General features: G+C 37.7%; 1 protein-coding gene across 1 annotated transcript in view; it reads left to right on the top strand.

The window, feature by feature from the left end:
* Positions 1–22958, top strand: part of DTWD2 (DTW domain containing 2) — a 59709-nt gene that overhangs the window by 21808 nt on the left and 14943 nt on the right. Inside the window, exons 2-4 of the mRNA XM_038125566.1 lie at positions 1870–1960; positions 5232–5326; positions 13133–13322. Coding sequence (XP_037981494.1) covers positions 1870–1960; positions 5232–5326; positions 13133–13322 — 376 coding nt within the window. The remainder of the gene's footprint in view (positions 1–1869; positions 1961–5231; positions 5327–13132; positions 13323–22958) is intronic.

The raw sequence follows: 22958 nt of genomic DNA, 5'->3' as shown, positions 1-22958 counted from the left end.
CACAGTATTTGTTGCTTCTAGGTTGTTATCAAAACAGAGATTTCCGTTTAAAATGCTCACATCTGAGAACATTTGAGAAAAAGATAAAGGGAATGCACTGGAGAACAACCCATCAGACCCAGAAGTAAGGTTGTTTTCAGTTCATTTGTGATGAAGGTCTCTTGGGTAGCCCACTGAATAGTCAGGTTACTGAGTGCTTAATTTTAGGCCTGAAGCCTGGCCATTAATACACCAGAATGTGCCAAATTTATGCTGCATTAGCAACAGGAAAATGCCAGTACTAGAAGGGAAAACAGGCAGCAGGCCACTGGAACAGTACACCAGAAGTGTGTATCAGAATAATTTCCAGTTTGTCATTAGGCTGATTTATTGTCTGTGAGCCTTTAAACATTTAATATTAGTTTTTCTGGTGCTTATTCTGAGAATTACCAATTCCTTGTTTTGCATCAACATTCCCCCCATCCTCACTTTGCATTGTGACTGGTGTTGGGTAACCTTTAACTGTATATCCTGTGAGAAGGGAATAGCCTCTAGCCTCTGTGCCTCAGTTGTCAGGGCTTGAAGTACAGGTTTTAAATTAACACAGCCTGTCAACTGATAAAGAGGAGCTTATCAGTTCTTACTGCCTTTTTATAATGCTGCCATTATAAAAACATTAAATACTAATGTTTGAACGGGGAACACTTGTACTGGTGTGGATCACTTTAGCGTTACTTAGTCCACCTATCTGGGTGCATGCTCTTGCGAACGAGCAAATTCATTCTCTGCCAGGCTCATCATGAATTTAATCTGAACCTGTCCTCAGAATTCACTTCTTTGAATCACATCTGCTGCAGTGCTTCATTGCTTACTGACTCTCCTTTGTGGTCAAAGTATGAACTGTTAACAGTAAAGTTTACAAGGAGGGTGCAGGTGAAATTCTGCTCCAAGTCCCTATCACTGCTGAAAATACTGACTTGGTATGTTTTGAGCGTATAGAGTTTTGTTTGCAGAGATGGTGTGATTTTAATTGATGAATACATGTAGTAGTTTCACTGTTAAGAAAATTCTTCATTTTCCTGAGTAGTTGAATAATCTATGCAAAGAACTAGAGTGACATCTGTCCATGGATGTGCATGGGAATGTGTGTTTTTCTGGAGTGACAGTTCAGTTTCTCTGTGAAAAACTGAAGCTTAATTCTTAGCTTCTGTTTATTCTTGATCATTCAGCAGATCAGTTTCATAATAAGCATAAGTTAATTTCTTTAGATACTGTTCTTCAGCTAGTTATTTCAACAGCTTGAAACAGTACACTAAAGAATTTTAAATAATTTTTTTCTGACTTAGATTGGATGTTCCTTATAAGGATTGTTCTATTTTCATTCTACATGTCTGCTACATATTTCAGCATAGATGGAATTATAAAAAATTGAAATACAGCTTGTCTGGGTTTTCATGTGTGTATACTTCTATACAAAATGTTATATTCCAATCAATTATTATAAATATAATATAAACTGTAAATATTGTATGTTCTATTATAGGTCATCATATTGTTGAAACTAACTTTTTAGGAAAGCAGTAATAGACCTGTCTAATAAGGGTATGGATACTAGTAAACTGCTCATCTTGAAGGTGACAGAAGAATTTTTAGAGTGCTGTAACCCTAACCAAACCACAGGAAGTGTCTGAACACTGTTCTCAAAATGCTGTTTCAATGAAAGCCTTGCCTCTATTTTTAGAAGCAAAAGGAGTTTCAAACATAAAATTACATGAGGTTTAATACAATATGGTTAGGGGAAGTTCTTAGGGAATGGGACATGTTTTTGTGCAATGTATTTATATCTTCTTTTTTATTTTTATTGTTCTCTCACTCCCTTTTGCCATGTAGCCGTCCTCAGAAGGTGTGTTTGTGTCCTTTCCTGCCTGTACATCCACTAAAGGTCTCCACCTGCTTGTATATAATTCAGCATCCAGCAGAGGTGAGTAAGGCTGTGGTAACTATGGGACTAATCCTAATGCAGCAAATGGTAGGCAGGAGGAAACAGCTGTGCTGTCAGGTCATTGTCATGCTTCAACCCCAGCCATCAGCTGAGTACCATGCAGTACCACAGTACTTGCCCCTCTGCCAGATGGGATGGGGATGAGAAGCAAAGAGAGAAAATTTAAAACTTCTTGTGAGAGAGATAAGAACAGTTTAATAAATTAAACAAAGTGAAATACAGGAGTACTACTACTATTACTGCTACTATTAATGATAATAATAGCAACTGATGCGCAATACAGTGCTCACCATCCCTGAACAACAATTGGCAGGTCCTGACCAGCCCCAGTTTAAATACTGGGCATGATATTCTGTGTGTGAAATAACCATGTTTAGCTTGTTCAAGTCATCTGACCTGGACATGCTCCCTCAAGGTTACTTGTGCAGCTCCTCACTGGCAGAGCGTGAGACACTTGAGAAGTCCTTGGCTTCTCAATGCTACTAATGTACTGATGTTTTCGTTGTTGCTATCAACATTATTCTCATCCTGGATCCGGAACACAGCATTGTATCAGCTACTGGGAAGAAATTAATTTTATCCCAGCCAAAACCAGGGCAATCATATAATGATTTTTCCTTTTAAACTTCATGACTGAATGCCAGTTCATTTGAGTTGCTATATTTGTTTGGTTCTTCTGAATTATTGTATCTTCTGAAACCACACCTTATTTGTGTAATTCCATGCATGCAAGACATCTCAACTGTATAGTCCTACTGGATTTGAAATCTACTTCCTTTTGTACAAGTTGTAAGAATGAAATACCATTATTATTAAGTAACATTAAATAAAATAAAGGCACATGGGTGTGACTTGTGGGGTATCTTGTACAAGACCAGGAATTGTACTCGATGATCCTCATGGGATCCTTCCAACTCAGCATATTCTGTGATTCTATGAACACTGTGTCTCACAGAGGTGCTTAGAGTTGATCCATGGAGAAATGTATTTTGATTAAAGCAGTGGTCTTTTATTGATGTTAGTGTTCTGTTAAAAATGTGAATTAAGCTATTCATCTTAGTGATGACCTTACCTATTTATCCAATGAAAAACTACAGTTCAGCTTCAGAACAGTATGTTTTGGTTTACCAATAGGAGGACGACATTGATGTTTTTCTCTTTGGTTTACAGTGGCCTATGGAGGTGGATCATAAGATGTTTAGAAATTGTACCAGTTACACAATTGTATCAGTTACACAGATCTGGGTAGATGGTGGGTCTGCAAATTAGACTGTGGAATTCAGAAAACTGTACTCTCATGGTGCAGCTGTTCGCTTGACATTACACAGCTGTTAATCAACATGCAAAGAGTTATTTCCTGAAGGAATTTAAGCAGGACACAAAAAACTACAATTTAAAAAAAGTCTTCTCTTGCAGGGAACTAAAACAGAAGCCATGACATGTTTGGGCCCTAAATGGGAAAACTGATTTTTAATGGACTGTGTATAATAGAAATACTCTTCCATGTTACTTCCTATTTTAAAAGTGCCTAAATATTCATTGAAGTCACTTGCTGGGAAAAAGAAGTTTAAAAATATGCCAGAAATATTGAACTGGCATTTTAATTGTGTTGACTTCCTTGTTCATGGTGGAGAGTATTAGAAAAAGTCTGCAGATTTTTTTGGATTTATACAGCATTCCTGTGTCTGTCTGGAAGGCTATCTACAATTTTTTATTATTTAGCAATCAGAACAGCTGTCTGTTACAATGGGATGCAAGTTTTCTATTACTCTGTATTGCCTAATGATAATTCATAAAATAAGACCATTATGCTAACTATCCAACTACATGAGGTCCCTTGGCTTATCAGAGATAAGTCCTATTAAATGGTTGGAAGCTAAGAAAATCATGCAGTGATCTTTGGAAATAGTCCCAGGTGGTGCTTTTAATTGCGTAACTGCAGAGGTGTACATGACAAAAGGTAAGTTCCCTTTGCTGCTCTCACTCAAAACACTTCAAAATTCTTGAAGGCAGATGAGCCTTTTGGACTGTATCTGATCCTTTAGTCTGCTGTTGCATTACAGATACACTCTTAACAGTCTGTTTCAAAAATAACCCATTAAACTAACCAGGTAGAGAATATCTTTCCCCTGCTGCACGTCGGTCTCAACTATCATCCCCCATGTGCTTCATTGTTGGCTTTGGAAGTCTGCAATGCGTTGGATTAAGCCTTCAACTCTGGTCAAATGGTGCTATTGAGACTGGTACTGAGGGAATATAGTAATGTAGAGAGTCAGGAGAAGCATTTCCTGTGTTCTGAATAATGTGATTAATGTCTTCACATTCACACTATCCACAGGCCAAGCTGCCAGATAGACCTGTGCACGTATCAGGTGTTGTGAAAGGGAGAAAAATCCTTTATTGTAGAACAGTGGATCACCTGTGAGAAATTGTACTGTAAAACTTCCATTTTGCATAATAGCTACATGAATTATTTAGATTTTTATTTGTGGAGGAATCCAAGGATAATACAGTGTTCCATGTCAAGGTGTAAATACTTCTTTTCAGATCAGTATTATTGCACCATTGCTCATCACAAGACTAATTTAAAAACTAAAAATTTAGAAATCCAGCATCAGGACTAGTGCAAAGGTGATGGAATTATTTGCTCAGTCTGATTTATTTTTTTTTCTTTGCATATAGGTAAGCATGTATATATCAGTAAATAGAATAATTTTGTCATTTTTCCTTTTTAATGTCTGCTGTTACCCTTTTTGTCTTACCTTTGCCTTTTATTATTCTTGAAGTGATTGGAAGTCGGGTGTAAACCATTCTGTACTTTTCAAAACCTGAGTGATGTGTGTAACTCAGGACAGAACCCCAAAGCATCTATTTGTGGAAATTGAGCCCTACCCTTGTTTTCTACTGATCCTGATACTATTTCATAATGCTAATGGTTTTTTTTTGCCCACTGTTTATTATTCAGTGATTTTCTCTGAAGTTTTGCTACCGTTTTTTATACTGATAACCTAGTTCAAATTTATGATGATGATCGTAGATTAGTCGAGACTGAGTTCAGTATTGTCAATCAAAACAATACAATTTGAAGCATCAAGGCTGGACTTTTTTTCTCTGAAGATTTTTGTCCTGTTACCTGCTAAATTTTTTTCTCTATTTGTAGTCAACAGAATTTGATAGAAAATGAAAACATTAACAATTCATAGAAGCCTTTCTTGATTTTATTCAAAAGTAACTTTTCTTCTTTTTACAGGAAAGTCGAGTGTTACGAACAGTACCTTTGCTAGCAGCTTGTCTCCCTCCAGACAAATGCAAAATTTTGGTTGGTCGACGTTTTAACGAAGACAGGTGAGCAGGATTGCCTGTGCATTTTCTGGTTCTCTGTAAATCATAGGAATCTAACTTTTAGTGTCTTTTTGAATAGCCAACAGTGTTCTTCATTTTAAGTGTGTGTTCATTTCTTTATTTCAAGTGTGCACACTCACTTTTGATATAAGATTCTGATTTCCAAAGATAGTAAGAAGCCCTTGATATTCCTCCTTTAGGTTATAGTCTCAGTTCTAAACTCTTGGAGTGTTCAGATGGCTACTTTCAAACTCTTATCTGTTACCAGTTTTGTGCTTTCCTAGTACTAGGTCTGTCTTGCTGTTCTGTTTTTTCTTTTTTGATTTGCTTTATCTGACTAATCATTTGGTGTCACTGAAGTAAAACTAATAGTTTTTACTCAAGTGTGGGAAATTGAAAAAGCAGTCTCTTTGTGAGAAACTCTTTAAAATTTAAAAAAAGAAACATTCACTTTCTTCTTCCTCTTAAAATTAATTATAAAAAAGCATAGCTCTCAGAAATTTTAAATTATTTTTTCTAATATTCTGAGACATTGGAAAATATTGCTTTCCCATATAGCATCTTTAATCTTCATTAGATGAAGCTAAATCTTAGAAACCAGGTCTTAGCACAAATGCCAGGGAAGCTTTACTACATACATTTTTAATGAAGCAAATAGAAATTGTGAATACTTAAAAAGGAAATGAATTCTCAAATTGAGTTGAATCCTTAGAGGAACTTTTATGAATTGTTAATATTTGCTGTTTTCTTTTCCTTCAATAAAAATCGAATGTTAGTGTTAATACACATGACATGGTGAGCAAGGACAGTTGAAATATACAAAAGTGTGGGAAAGAACAGAGGGGTAGCTAGGGCATCTGTTGTCTCAGTTGAGTAAAATGATTACTTATTCCTGAATACAAAGTTAAGGTATAATTTGTATACCTGGATATACACTGTACAGTATGGTTTTCTGAAACTGCAATTACAAAGGTCTTTACATTTGAAGGATGTCTATTAAAATGCTCTCTGCAAAGACAGAGAACTTTTAAACAGTGGAATGTAGCAGGATGAGCAAAAAAAAGTGCTAATGTCTTTTCCCTGCATTGTTCATAGATTTGTTCAACTGCAGTATATTTGAGCAGTATATTTGCTATTCACTATGGAAATGTTAGGGTAAAAAACAACTATTGTCTCTTATGCATGAATAAAATACTGTTTATTGGATTAATGCTGTTTTTAGGCTACTAATAAAATTTTGTTGGCAATTGTTTTTGTATAATAATACTGCTCCACTCAGAAGTAATTTTGGGCATATATTGACCAGAGATAACAACTGTACCTAATATCTAACATATCAAAAGTTTGAATTATTTTGGTCCCAGACTTTTATAAACAACCTTGTCACTATAGTTTTTAAGTTTCATTTTATGCTTTGTGATTCTTTGGATGGGGTGATTTTGCCTTTATTTTGTTTTTCTGAAAAGGTAATCTAATCCTCCAGCCGTCCCTCCTTGCAAATATTCACACTTTAGTGATTCTAGATGCTGTGATAAAATTATAGATTCTAATGAAGGAACATTTACAAGATACTAGATGCAAATATTTCTACATCCACCACCCTATTACTTAGGACAGTGTGGGAACAATTACAAATTTTTCTGCATTGCTCTCTGAAATCAAACCACCCAAAGTGCTGGTTCTGCACCTGGGATGGGGCAACTCTGACTGTGTGTGCAGACTGGGGAATGAGATGCTCGAAAGCAGCAATGTGGAAAGGGACCTGGGGGTCCTGGTTGATGGTGAGCCAGCAGTGCCCTGGCAGCCAGGAGGGCCAAGGTGTCCTGGGGGGCATCTGGCATAGCATCACCAGCTGGGCAAGGGAGGGGATTGTCCTGATCTGCTCTGCTCTGGGGCAGCCTCACTTTGAATATTGTGTGCAGTTTCGGTCACCACAGTATAAATGACATTGAGCTGTCAGAGAGTGTCCAAAGGAGAGCAATGAAGGTGGTGAAGGGCCTCAAGGGGAAGCCATGTTAGGAGTGTCTGAGGTCACTTGGTCTATTCAGCCTGGAGGAGACTGAGGGGAGATCTCATTGCAGTTACAACTTCTCATTGGGGAAGAGGAGGGGTAGATACTGATCTCTTCTTTCTTGTGACCAGCAACAGAACTCAGGGGAATGGCCTGAAGTTGTGCCAGGGGATATTTAGGTTAGATACCAGGATAAGGTTTTTCACCCTGAGGGCATTTGGGCACTGGAACAGGCTCCCAAGGGAAGTGGTCACAGTGCCAAGTCTGTTGGAGTTCAATATGCATTTGGTCAATACTCTCAGGTGCATGCTGTGACTCTTGGGGTGTCCTGAGCGGGGATGGGAATTGAGTCAATGATCCTTGTGGGTCCCTTGCAATTCAGCATATTCTATGCTGTTATGATTCCATGAAATCTCAGTATATTTGCCAGCCCTCCTGCAGTTCAGTAGTTTGGATAAGAAATTAAATGGACACTTAGGAAAATTTGTAGCTTCACTTTAAAAGTAAAATTCAACTTATTTCTGTTTTTCTGTAAAGTTGTTTAAGGTAATTATATACAATAGATATGACACTTCCTAGTGCTTGTTCACAAAGAGGAATTCTTACTGTATCAAGTATCAACTAATTGAGTTTTGCCACTTACCAAATAATGTAACTGTTTATAGGTTGTGGTTCTTTATTCAGGTAACTTTTTTGTGAGCTTTTTGTGTGCTTTGGTGTCATTATGCTATCAAACTAAATTAATGCATTTTTGCCCCTTACCTCAGTCAAGAATGACTAGATGCAGGCAGAGATCATCACGGCTTTTGTCATTCTGTGTGTGAAAGTAATTAGTGCTGGTTAACTGAACATCTGCTAATTTCCATCCGAAACTGTACTTTACCATATCAAATTTCAGATCTCTCAATATAATTTAGGTAACATTCTTTCTGGCTATTTTTTTTGAGTACTATAGACTTCAGCTTTGCAGTAAGTCCAGAACAGTTCCTTTCTTGATACTCCCTCCTCCTCACACTTTCCCTCTCTCTCAGTGTGTGTGCTCTCCTCTGGCTGCAGCACCTTTCTGGGCATATTCACAGGGAACACACAACAACTCTTGCAGCTTACTTACTACCAAAACCTTGGCATGAACCCAACATAGCGTATGTCACTTATGGGAAGACCTTCTCACTCTCTACAACTAACTGAAAAGAGGTTGTAGTGAGGTGGGTGTTGGTTTCTTCTCTGAACCAACAAGCAACAGACAGAACAAGAAGAAATGGCTCTCAAGATCTGCTTCAGTGAGAGGTTTAGATTGGAAAATTCCCTCACCAAAAGGACTGTCAGGCAGTGGAACAGGCTGCCAAGGAAAGTGGTTGAGTCATCATCCTGGGAAATATTTAAAAGACTTGTAGATAGGGAGTTTTGGGATGTGGTTTAGTGGTGGACATGGCAGTGTTAAGTATCCAGTTGTACTTGATTGTGTTTGAGGTCCTTTCCAATGTAAACAGTTCTGTGATGATCCTTGTGCTAGTGTTTCTCTTCTTAAATATTATGCTTTGCATACAAAGTAGATAAATTATAAAAAAATAGATAAAACAGAGGCACTCTTGCTGGATATCTCTTATGCTTCAGTCCTGATCCTAAGGGCCTCTTTCTGAATGTGGAAATGACAGAGGGTAGTTACCTTTTTTCTTTTAATCCATTTTATTACATGACGGAAATTATTACCTTATAGGAATTACAGCAGTCCACAGTCTTCCAAGAACAGGAGTACTGAGAGAGGCAGAGGCACCTGCCTATACCTAAGGTGAAATAGTAAAAATGATAAGAAAAACAGAGAAGTCCTCATTAACCTGATAGTTTTCTATTGATACTATGTTAGCATCTATTCTTTATTAGTAGTGTTGTTTGCTACCAAATGGCAGTGTTACATTTTTAAAATTTGAATGCTTGCCTTTCACACTGGATTCGTGTTGAATTGAAACCATCTAGAGAGTTTGACAGCAACTGAGTAGATGTGTAATGAAAATGTATATGGTACAAAAATGGGATTATGTTTAAATTACACATTTCAAGAGCATGCATCCCAGAAATAATGAAATGCTACTTAAGTGCAATCATGAGAATGTATAAATCTTCTGTGACAAAGTGGTTGGATGTTCAGGCAGGAATGAAATACCTGAATAGTTCTGCTTAGCAGAGATTGTTGTTGTGCTAAATAGATTATAAAAGCCTGTTGCATACCAATACCTGCTGCATACCAAAACTAAAGCTGATTTATAAGAGAAGCAAGTATTGTAGGTATTTCTCCTATGGAGCTCAAGGCCATAGTTGTATCTTACAGTATAACTTTTAAATTGTGTCATCTGTTTGAGCTTTATGTTAACTGCTGGCCATCTCAAGCAGATAAAAAATTTGTATTGATGAATTTATAGAAAGAGAAAATTATTATCTTCAGATTGGTCTTACTTTTCATTATTGCAATAAAAATCTTACCTGGATTGAGGTAAATTACTACAACTGTAAATGATACAAATTGCTTTTTCTTGGGAATTCCAGCATTTACTGAAGTCTGAAAGTCTGCAAGTACTGCAAAGTGCCAATGAAAGTATTGGAAATGTCATAGTGTCTGTGTAAAGGATTTTTCTTCAGCATAGTCTTTATAGAGGTTATTCCTTCAATTACTTGAAATCATTCTGTTTTAAGGATAAGAGCAACTAAGGGCCATAATTGGCTATTGATATTTATTACATATGTACTATAGAATTACAGAATACCAGCATGGAAGGGGACTTCAGAATCATCTGGTCCAAACTTTTTTAGCAAAAATGCAGTCTAGACAAGATGGTTAAACCGGTTCAGATAAATCTTAAGTGTCCAGTGTTGGGGAAGTCATGGAAGTAACACTTGGTGGGAATTAAAGGGATGGAAGGACTAGGAAGAGGAAAGACTAGGAGAGTTGTGATTGTACATCCTGGAAAGGACATGAGCTAATTGCAGCCTTCTAGTACAGGAAGGGAGCCTACTAGATAGATGGAGAGAGACTATTTGCAAGGGCATTTAGTGACAGAACAAGGGGGAATGGATTCAAACTGAAAGAAAGTAGGTTTAGATTATATATTAAGAAGAAATTCTTTACTTTGGAGGTGGTGAGGCACTGGGACAGATTGCCCAGAGAAGCTGGAGATGGCCTCTCTTGATATGTTCAAGGTCAGGTTGGATGGGGCTCTGAGCAGCCTGGTCTGGTGGGAGATGTCCCAGCTTGTGGCAAGGAGGTTGGAACAGGCTGATGTTTCAGATCCCTTCCAAGCCAAGCCATTCTATGATTTTGTGATGATTCTTTGATCCTTGGATGAGTATGCATCAAAAGCCAGTGTTTTCAACTGAACTGTCAACTAAAAAACATCAGTTGTGATGTTCATAATATGAACTTAAAGAGCTTCATAATCTATACAGATTTGGAATAATTTTAATAATTTTTTTTAAATCCTCTAAGAGGATTTAAAATCTTTTCTGTCTCAGAATTAGGATAGTTTGCTCTTTGATGACTTGGGTTCTCAAGGCAAACATGAAAATAATGACCAGTTTTAAGCCTTGGGTACTAGATACTGGGTGATGGGTTGGCCCCTTGCTTTTGATTTATGTAACAAGATTGTTGGTTAAATGATACCAAATTACTATAGTGTAAGGAAAGCTTAAAAAATAGTGGGCAGAAAAGTTTCCATGTACTTCCGTTTACCACAGGCTTATCTTACAGATTTCCAGTTCCTATTAAAAAATATTTCCCTGTTCATTTTGGAAAGATGTTATGTTTTGGTTTTGTTTGTTTGTGTGTTTGTTCTTTGTAGTACATGTCGTTGACAGGAATGAAACACAGTGTTGAATCAGTCTGGACTGTTTGCTGGAGGAAGGATGGCTGGCAGTGAGGGTGGTCAGATGGTGGAATACTATCTCCAGGCTTATTGGTACACTGAATTCCATTCCACTTAATTTCATATACATCCTCTATGGTCCCATTTGGGTCTTAATCTCAGGATCTCAATGTCTTGCACTTCAATCCTGTCTGAATTTCACAATCTTAAAATTGTTTTTTTCACTTGCCTTCTTAGAGAGTGGTAATGGAGTGCAGGTTTAAGTACACCTTGTATATATCAACTCAAAATCTATTATGAACCATTTCTTTCTTCCTTAGTCCTTCCCTCTCCTACCACTGCTTCCCCCTATGAATATATGTTATTGCTTGATTTTTGGAGAAGTGGTGCAGGTGCCTGGTTCCTGGAAATTAAAAGCTCCAGGTGACAGTGACAATAGGAATTCCTCAGTGTGAACTTAGCTGTTTACAGCGTGCCTGTGTCTGTGACCTTGCACCTAGTGGATCTTGATAGGTATCATGAGGAGTCCACTTTTTGTGCTAGCGATTGTTAATCCCATTCCGATACACCTAAGATGTGCTGGCTTCTCTTTCCACTTCCCATTGTGTTTCAACTGCATATAGCTCTTCTCATCCTATGAAATCAGTTTACACCTTATAACCACTGAGGTACTATGTAGAATTAATTTCTTATTTAATGTCACATGCTTTGGACAGTCAACCCTTTCTTTATATTTCTTCATGCTTTTTGATTGAGATGAGACTGAAGACTGAGAAATGAGTTCTAGACAAGTCTTTATTACAAGACTAGCCTTTTCTTGGATTCTCCCCTACCTATCTGCTTGTCTACTCCATTCTGGTGAGACCCCATCTGGTGGACTGTGTCCAGCTCTGGAGCCCTTAACACAGAAAAGATATGCACCATGGACATGTTGGAATGACTCCAGAGGAAGACCGTGAAGTTGGTCAGAGGGCTGAACACATCTCTTATGGGAAAGGCTGAGAGTTAGAATTGTTCAGTCTGGAGAAGAGAAGGCTCCAAGGGAGACCTCATGGAAGCCTTTTGGTACCTAAAGGGGATTTCAGGAAAGCAGGAGAAGGGATTTTTGCAAGGTCTAGAACAAGGGAAATGGTTTTAAACTGGAAGAGAGTAGTAGGTTTAGATTAGATACTAGGAATAAATTCTTTACCCTTATGGGATGAGGCATGGAAACAGGTTGCTTACAGAAGCTGTGGCTGCCCCATCCCTGGAATGTTCAGGCCAGACTAGTTTAGGCTTGGCTTTTGAGACCTGGAGTACTGTTTAAATGACAATGTCTTTCACAGGTTTTTATAGCCTAAGACAATGGTGTCCTGCAAAAACTTCAGGAGTTTCCATGTACATTTATTGTACACTTAATGGGCAGTTGTTACTCCTGTAGTACCATTGACAAATGTAGAAGCCAACAGGAAGGAAGAAGAGAGTGTAAAAGTATGGGAACTATAGCTGTACCAGTTAGTATAAGTAGTAATTAAAAAAAAACCCAAATCAATGGAAATTATAACATTTTCAAAAGTGTCCCGTAGGTGTGGACTATGAATTGCTAATATTCTCTATATATATAAGGTTAAAAATGGGATAATTGCAGTAATTTTATGCCAAGTGTTAAATTTTGGTAAACAATTCAAAATGTCTTTGGCTCCAATACACATCAGAGTAGTGATTAAGCATTGCAATATATATGATATATTGCTTTATTCAGCTTTCATTGATCACTTTTGTGGTTGTTTTTTGACTGCCCCTCCTTAGAAGCTTGTGAAAAACCAACAACTTTGGAGGTGTTGGAAGGAGAAAGTAATAGATGAGAAAGGGACATTTTAAGTAAATTTGGTGGAGATGAGTGGGAGCTAATATTTGAAACTTGAAAACTTTCAATAATTAATTTTGTGTTTCTGTGCATTGAAGGTATCCTGAATTAGCAACTGTGTGCAGAAATCCCAATACTGTAATTTTGTATCCTGGAGCTGAAGCAACCAATTTGGAAGAAGTTGCAGTCATGTCTTCTAGTCCATCTGCTATGATTATCATTGATGGAACATGGAGTCAGGCAAAAGATATATTTTACAAAAATTCTCTCTTCCGTCTTCCCAAGCAGGTGAGTTATAAATTGTAAAATAAAAATTCAAAGTTTGTCTAATAGATGCTTGCTTCTGATCAGTTAGAAGGGAGTGGTTTTCTGAGGATGTAAACAGCTAACAAGAGAAAGAGAGCTTGAGCAATTATTTAGGCAACCTGTAAGATTGTAAGAAAGATGATTGTAAATATTGAGGGTTTCTACTTTCTCACTTGAAATTTGCTTTTGTTTGTTTTTGAGCTAGCATATGTAACTTCATAGTGAGTCATTGTTTTGCAAAATTGAAAACTAATTTGTGTAGAAATTTTAGTGTTTTGTTTAAGATGTTAGAATACATAGATTGAAATAAGTGTTTCTTTTCCCCTGCATAAGTATTTTATATTGCAGGAACAGGAAAGCTGAAAGTTGAATCTTCAGCCTCTCAGGAAAGGGTCACACTCTTCTCATATGTGGTCTCCACCATATTAAAAATTCTATCTCAGGCAACATGTTACAAATACTGTCCAATTGACTATATGAATAATTTTGTGTCTATATCCTAATTAAGCCGTACTATTTTCATCAGACTAGGACTGTTTGTCTACATTTAATTTTTTTGACAAAGCGCCATTTTTATTCAGGGACATAACTGAAAGTGTATTTTAGAAAAAGCATTAATACCAACAATTTTACTAATGGAAAAAATAATTCCCTTCATCATCAGATCATAATTAGTATCCCTGAGGCTGTTAAAATGTTTATTGTATTAAAATAATGGACAGCAAATTTACGGATCGTTTTACATACAAGTAATGCTTTTAAAATTATTAAGTCCTGCCTAAGGCAAATTTGAGCTGATAAAGACTTTGAAGTGATAGAAGAAGTAAAAATAATGCAATGAAAATGTGCTAAGATACTACACCAAAAAACTCCTGGAAAATTGAGCAGTAGTGTTGACTATAAAGCATGAAACCTTATTTAACAAAATCAATAAAGATATAAATAATTTATATTTAAAAAATCCATAACACCCACTTTGTTACAATACTTTTTTTTTTACTATTGCATTAGATTTCACCAAGATATTAAGATGTATCTGTGCACTACAAGAAATGGATAAAAATTTCATGTTTGCAGACAGATGTGTTCCTATCATAGGAGGTTATTACACCACAAAGACTAGATATAAATCACATCTACATGTGATTTTATAGACACCTAATTTGCCCATTACTGTTTTCTATATGTTAAGATGTTTTGTTCAGAATTTCATAGCTCTAGCAGCAAATGTACGTGTAGAGTGTTTATCTGTACCCCTTTGTACATGAACATGGATAAGAACATGTAGAGACATGACAGCCCAGAGAGATTTTCTGGATGGAAGTTGATAACTGGGTACCATGTATCTTCTCTCCCTGCAAGTGGGCACCTCTGTACAGGGTGTAAGACTGCAGAAGTTAACGACTGGGTATGGTTTGTTGCTGGGGTGAGTCACAGACTTCCTTTCTGAGAAAGTTCAGAGGCATTGATTTGTGAAACAGTGATGCAAAGAATCATACTTCAAGCTCTAGGGAAAAACATCAGCAGACAGCATGAATATAAAAAAACATTCTTAGGAGATTTACTTCTTTGTGCATACTTGAATTCTGTATTGCATTGATTGCAGTCTTTAACATTTGCAGTTATTCGTCAACACTCTACTTCTTATCTGGCCCTTTTTTCAAGGAAAGGTATATTCTGCCATCCCTATTCTTCTTTTTTATTGGAATTTCATTGCTGCTCTTGCTTTAAAGGGTTTAAATTCGTAGAGTAAATGAATACAGTGATACAGTGATTCTTGAAGTATTAAGTTAATAAAAGTATTAATTTTTTCTTAAATTATGGTAGATGGTTTAATTCATCTGGTAAATATAACAGAGCTAAAATAAATATTTGGTTTGATTTTTATTTTATGTGCTACTTGATACTTTCTATTATTCAAATCACATGGATGTGTTATGATGACATTGTTGGAGTTCCCAAAATCAAATATAGTTTCGTGCAGGAAAAGCTCTTTTCACGTGTTTTCCCATGTTGTTCCCTGGCTGACTTTGGTCTCTTAGATCAAGTTTAAAGGTTACATTTAGTGGTTTGACTGTTATTTTAGCTTTACTTGTGCTGTGCTGTGCCAAGTTAGAACTTATGCTGTGGCTGCAAACAGTCACCGGTGAGACAGGTAAGGCTCAGTGAAGACACCCACCGAGTGTGGAGCAGTGCAAGGGCTGTGTTGGAGCTCTGTGTACACACCTGCATGTTAGACTAAGTTTGGTCATTTTGTGTTGAAATTAGCTTGAGGCACCTGTATAGCCCCCTAGAAACTTCTTAATGGTTAAAATTGGCAGTAATGTGGGAGAAGGTAGTTATAAAACTGTCTGCAAGTAAAGACCAGCACTGTTAGGGACTAAAGTTTGTTCAACCTTTGGCAGTGTTCTGTTTCATCTTTCTCACTGATCTAGATATCATGGCCAACACTGTAGGGTTTTTCTGGCTTTTTACTATTTCTACATTATTTCTTGTTTTCTATGTCATAGCTCATATTTAAATGAACCTTGTAAATGGTTCTCTATTTGAAAAAAGTTTTTGCTGATCGTATCTTGAAACTTTGGGTTGATATTGCAATTTTCTGAGACAAAAGTGAGTAGAATATCCCTATACTTGAAATTCAAGAAGGCAGGCTTTGGCCCCAGAGAGAGAATGAGGTGGATATGACAACACATATATAGAGGAGATGTTAAAAGTGAAGAGGATGTGATACCTGTAGGCATTATCTGTAATACAAAAAGAAACTAGACTTATTCAATAAATGGTTATTTGTGCTTTTAATCAATATTCTGGAGGTAGAAAAGAGCTATTTTAGTAATGAAGAGGTTAGCAGTTCTAAACTACAAAGTCACAATAGATTGGAGGCATTGAAAGGAATATTTAATTGTATTACTTCGCAGCTTTGCTGATTTTGGGTAATGCAAACTGCTATGTTGAATGATTTTGAAGATACTGTGGGATATTTTAATAAACTTGGCTGTTGTTTTAAATTAGTATTAAAATCTTGAGATCTCCAATAAAAGCTCTGTTAATTAACAGCTCAGTCAGTAGAGCATTTTCCCTTGAAAAAAATGTTAAAAGAAATTTAAATTGTGCTCTTCCAGAAAGCTCCAGAGGAAATAGATATATATGAACCTAACATACTTAAGTTTATCAGAAAAATGTAAATTTATGTCTTGATCCACAATCATTCTTACTGTATGGAACTTTTTTTTCATAAATTACAAAGCATGAGCTTGGACAAACTTTTTAGAAAAAACATATGAGGCACTGGGCTTAAGGTGACTTTACAGAATCACAGAATCAAGTAGATTGGAAAAGACTTTTGAGGTCATCAAGTTCAACTCAGGACAGAGCACCACCTTGTCAGCTTGTTGGCATTGATACCAAGTGCCACATCCAGTATTTCGTTAAAATTATTTTCCCCTCCAGGGACAGTGACTCACTCCTCTCTGACTGGCCTATTCCAGTGTCCCATCACCCTTTCTGTAAAAAAGTTCTTTCTAATGTTCATCCTAAACATCCCCTTGGGCAGCTTTAGACTGTGTCCTCTTGTCCTTTTTTTAATTGTGTAGGAGAAAAAACAGAGCCCTACCTGGCTACCATTTACTTTCAGGGAGTTGTGGAGAGTGATAAGGTCTCCCCTGAGCTGCCTCTTCTCAAGGCTAAACACCCTGAGCTCTCTCAGCCTGCTCTTCATATGACTTTAATAGTCTTTAACGAGATTATTACATTGATTACATAGGGTACTCCATGAACCCTCCGGAGAAGCACATTATCCCAGGATATTTTGCATAGCCACAACTGAGGAAGAGGTCTGAAGGCTTTCGTGCAACAGCTGGTCTTGCAGAGGGGATACAGAGGAGGTACAACTTGGAGAAGTTGATGCAATTAGTTTGAGAGAAGAACTAACCATTTGGCACAGTTCATGTGGGGGTGTATTGTGTGAAGCAATCACAGGCCATCTTCCTGGTCTTATGGCTGCCCAAGGTGCAACCAGCTCAGGACAGGAGGGTCCCTGCCTGGCCTGCAGCTGCCTCCATCCCCACTCTTGGGGTATTTTGAGGTTATCTTCCTGTGACATTGAGGCAGTGCTAGGTTTCAGGGCTAAATGTGGTGGGATCTGAGGAACCATGTGATTGTTCTGAGGGTTTGATGGGCTTTACACTGAGCTCTGTGCCCCCTGGAGGGGAGGTTGGTCATCTTTTAGATGAAGGCTTTGAATCCCTTCTTTGTTGTATGTGTTTGCCCCCTAACCTGGACCTCCAAGATCTGTGCTTGTCCCCGAGGTACTGTGCTGCTTTCTGTGTGAAGCCATTTATATGAGTCCTGCTGGCACACACCTGTCCATGCTCACCTGTCATCTCATCTGGCTCACCCCTGGGGAGGGGACAATAGAGTCCTCCCCTTGCATTGTCTGTCCTGCTGGCAGTGACTCAGCCCTGGGGGTGGCTCAGTGCCCTTCAGGGCACACTGGCTCTGATTCAGGGCTCAGCAGAGGTTTTGCACCTCTTGGATTCTGTTTTTTTCTGGTGCCCATGTGCTCCCTCCTCAGAGGAGAGGAGTCTTGGGTCAAGAACAATGCATATCAGTGTGTGTGATGAGACTGGAGGCACTGGGAACTGCACCATGCCATGCTGATGCCAAGGGGACTGTCCTTGCCCAGGTTCTAGAGCAGCTCTCACCACCCCAGTATCATCACATTTTATTTTGAGAATATTGAGGGGTGGGAAGAAGAATTCATATTCTGGTATTCAAGCACAAATAAATAGTTTTAAGTGAATGTGGAATGGTGCATGGAAACTGTATTTCCCTCTAAATTTAAGCTGAGGCATCAGCATTGATCTAGTCAACAGTCAAGAAAAATTTGATTTTAGACAGTCAGGTATGGGGCATAAAGTGCAGTTCACTGTTAATTTTTTTTTTTGCTTTTTCTTCCTATGTTGTTATGTGTAACATTTTTACCTAATAATCTGTAATGCTTTGACATTTTGTAGTGACAAAATACTCTGTAAATATCTCAGAAGACTACAGACTATTTTCGTGAATTTAGTGTTCCAGTTTTAATGTTACCATTTGCACAGATTGTTTAACTTCTTGTTTCTACCTTAACTCACCGTTAGTCTGAATGGTGTGTCTGCTTGTACATGAGTAGGCTCAGTTTAAGGTTGGGGGAAGCTTTATATTTATTGCGACTTTTTAATTCTTTGTTGATGCACTCTTCTGCTACTTAATGGGCATAATAATGTCAGCAGCATTGTGCCAACAAACTATCCTATTTATGTATTCATCACAGCATTGCTGTTATTCATATATTCAATGCCTAATTTTCTTTTTTCATTATGCCTTCACAATTTCTAACACATCTATTTTGTTTTCCTTATACTTTCTTTGCTACATGAAAATTGGTATCATCATCTGAAATCTGGTTTCTTACAGCCAATTTTTAACCTTTGAATTTTACTGTTTAGTTCAGCTTGCACTGTATGCTTAAATCTGCTTGACTAGTCATGAGCATTTGTAATGTATGCTTGTATTGTCAAGCACTGGTTCTCAAGCAAGTTGGTGTTCTGATATCCAACTTTAGATTATGTTTGGGATCTCTCTTGCTCTTCCTCACTTTCCCTTCTGTCCTTCCTTCCCTCCCTTCCTTCCCTTCTAACCAGCTTTCTTGGAGCCCAAGATGTCACTTTTAAAAGAGTTTAACAGATCTGTCTGCAGTCTTGCTTGAGCTTTTAAAAAATAAGAGGTAGGTTTGAGATCAGGGAATCATCAGTAAATCTGACTTACTGTGACTACTCTTTTTAACATTTGAAAATAATTTGTATATTTCCTCTCCTGCAAGAGAATTCAGATACCATATTGATAATATATGGCAGAACCATCCAGAAATTGCAAGAATGTATGTGTAAAGACTAATTGTAATTCAAAGGTTTTCACAAACACTGGCTATACCATCATTTTAGTGAACGTTTAGAGATTTGGAGACTAGAGCTTTTTATCAATATCAAGAGCATCTATTTGCAGTAACCCTTACAGAAAAACAACCTGTAATACTCAGAAAGTATTTCAACTGATGCAAAGCAGGCTTTCTATATGATCATTTTTAGTGAGAACCATGTAACTTACAATTGTAATTATAATTTTGTTGAGCTGTTCACATATCTGCATCAGAAGAGTGCTAATCTCCTGTGTGTTAGACTGCATGATGCATGTATAAGGTCATGCATGACTTTTCTAAGGAGGAAAAATCATTGCTCCAGTGCTCAAAACTTCCAGAACAATTGATGCAAATGTTCTTGAAATAAGGAGAAAGTATCCACAATGATCTTTTGGCTACAAAATTTATGTTTAGCTCTCGAATTATCGGTTTTCTGAGGACAATTGTGTGTCAATGCTTTCTTGCCCATTCAACAGCGAAGACTTGGGAAGTCTTAAGATCACAGTTTAAGATTATCACAGTCCCTGATTATTGCATGAGTACTGCGTGTTGTTGGCTGTGTTTCTGCTTATCCTTTCACATATTTAGGTACACTACAGTAATATGAATAACTTAGTGGAAAATCTGATTAAGAATAGGATTAGGAATTCCAGGGATATAAGTGCAGTATTGGTCTGGCTCAATGCAACTGTTGAAAATAGGTGACATATTTTACAAATTTACTGAAGCTGTCCGCCCACCTGCTTCATGGCTCCTGCAGAAGCAATCTGATTGAATCAGTGTGCAAAGGTCACTCTTTGCAGATCCCTCACCAAATACCCTCAACAGAACTCAGTGTCATTCAAAGGAATTCTGTCTTGTATAAAAAATGCTAAACAAGGCATCAGTAACTGGTCGGTTTTCACAGCGATTGTGATTTTATTTTATGGTTTGTAGAGAAATTGTTAGTGGAGCCTGCAGTGAATCCAGGTTGTTCAACATATTCTGAAGTAATACTGAAGGTATACTAGTTAAGTGGCAAAATGTCATCATGACAGTAAGTTGTTGAAAGTGGTAGTGATAACTCAGTGGAGAGTTCTATAAAAATGTGAATTTCAGTAACTGGACATTAATACTGCACAGAAAATTCACTGTAGATAAATGTTAATGAAAGCGTATTAAAAACCTATTTATTTATTTTATTTTTTTTTTAGAACTGGGCAGTTTACTTGTCAGCAATGTGATTTTAGGATTCGAATAATAAATTTGATGCAAACTTCAGTGCTCAAGAGCTAGATGCACATCTGCTTGCTTGAATGCATGCATGCTGTCCCTTTCAGGCCCAGAAGCCTCCTATTAAAAAAAAGTGCACAAAAATTCACGAACAACTAGAGGAGAACTCAGGCATTTAACTACATTATCTGTGCACATTTTGGACTTTTCCTACAAAGAAGACAGTATTTCAAATTGTGAACCAGATTTGGAATTGTTAAATTGTCATGCACTTAGGCATTACCATTGATGAAGAGATTTTTCCTGCATTGAAGTCTTTGCACAAAATACACCTTTAACAATTCTTGTTGTTATACAGATTGAAAAACTGTTGGTCCAGCACAGAAATTCTTTTATTTTTAATTGGAGCTGGGATTCCAATTTGCTGACCTTCTCTTTTGTAGTAGTAATCAAATATGATAACTGATTAACTGTATGCAAGACTCTGTCTTATTGTGCAGTCTTTGTAGATTTACTTCCATCACGTGTAAAGTAATACCTGTAAAGCCCCAAAAAACTGGCTTGACAAGCTTCTTAAAGGGGCTCACAGTTTTTCACGTACTCGGAGTTAGATGCGTAGGAGAAATGCTGACAAGATATCCTCAAGCAGTCAAAACAACAAAAAAAGCTTTAGTGGCAAATTCAGAAAAGCAGAGAGTGCTGGCAAAAGTTTAAAGCAACATACAGTCGACATAAAACACTTCACAAAGCATTAACTTGATGCCTCATTCAACTTAGCAAGCTCCAAGCCCACCCAGTTTTAAGTTTCTCAAAACTCCAGCAAGAGGAAATTAGAAGAAGAAAGAGAAAGAAAAGCTGTAGAAAAGAGCATACACTTCTGATTCATGGTGTTCAGCTAACAGCAAGTCCAGCAGGAAGTAGAGTCAAGATCTGTGCTTGCTTCATGTCCTGGCTGAACTACCCTTTGGCTTTCCTGTGCCCTTTCCCCAGGTGGGACTTCCCTCATCTGGCTGCTCTGGGGCAAGACTGGGGCTCCAGGGCCAAGTGTGGAGTGTTGCCTGTGTTGTGCCAAGGACTGATGGCCACTGTAGGGCTGGGATACAGGCCCAGGGGGGGTTGTGTGGTGCAAGGCATTGCCTTATCAAAGGCAAGGCACAGCCTGCCCTTTATCCTCACGTGTGCCCGAAATGTTCCAGCCAGCAATTCGTCCAGTCTCTTGGATACCCTCTCCAGTATTTATTTTTACCTGAGTTCATTGCAGCTCACCTTACTTGCTTTTTACTGCCTTGACAATTAGTTCAAGGTCTTCTGTAGTGTATACAAAAATTTGTTTTGCAAACTGTAGAACCATAGAATGGTTTGGGTTGGAAGGGACTTTAAAAATCATCTAGCTCCAGCTCTTTCTACAATGGAGGGACTACATCAGTGAACAGGGCTACAGGTGTCATCTATCTGGACTCCTGTAGAGCTTTTGACAGGGTCCCCCACAACTTCCTTTTCTCTAAATTGGAGAGAGATGGATTGGATAGGTAGACTGTTAGATGGATGAGGACGTAGGTGAACAGTCACATCCAGAGGGTAGTGGTTTAATGAGGGTCAGTAGCTCAGTGTTCCAATGGGAATCAGTGTCAAGTGGTACCCTCTGTGGTCTCTACTGGAAGCAAATTATTTAGTGTCTTCAGTAATGACACAGACAAAGGGATCAAGTGCACCCACAGCAGATTTGCAGATGACTACAAGCTGAGTGATGGGATGACACTCCTGAAGGATGGGATGTCATTCAGAGGGATCTGAATGAGCTCAAGAAGTGGATCTGTGGAAGCCTCATGAGGTTCAGCAAGGCCAGATAGGGGGGTCTGGACTAAACAACCCTTGAAAAGTCCCTTCCAATTAAACTATTCTATCATTCTGTGAAAATAAATAAATTAAAAACCTGAGATTTTTATATCTTCCTATGTATGATGGGCTTTCAGCTCAGGTATTCCAGCTAAGTTTTGCCCAGAGCAGTTAAACATTTTCTTAAATTCAGTTTTCCCTATTTTTCCTATTGAATTTATGTATTCTTCATTATACAGTTTGATGGGCTTGAAATGAACTAGAGAAAATGTGATCTGCTGGTAGGTAAGGTAAATGCTACCATATGCTTTCTTTCTTAAACATTTCTAAGCTGTTTGCTCATATTTCTATGAGATCCTAGGAATCCTGTGGTAAAATGCATCATCATAAAGCTGTTAAAATAGGTTGTATATTTGCTGCATATTAAAGGTAAACATAATGGTTTTGAGGCAAGACTTTCAGGGTGATTTATGAACTTGTTTGTGGCAATAAACTGCAAAGTTTCAAGGTACCACACAAATGTTCTTACTCAGCACTGCATTTGTCAAAGGGTCATTCCTGCTGAGTTTATGTACTCCCTTCTGTCTGACCTTTTTGTGACAGTCTCT

The sequence above is a fragment of the Motacilla alba genome, chromosome Z, assembly GCF_015832195.1.
Source record: "Motacilla alba alba isolate MOTALB_02 chromosome Z, Motacilla_alba_V1.0_pri, whole genome shotgun sequence".
In the NCBI taxonomy this organism is placed as follows: domain Eukaryota; kingdom Metazoa; phylum Chordata; class Aves; order Passeriformes; family Motacillidae; genus Motacilla; species Motacilla alba.
Note: the sequence above shows the minus strand (reverse complement) of the source record. Positions and strands in the feature narration are given on the sequence as shown.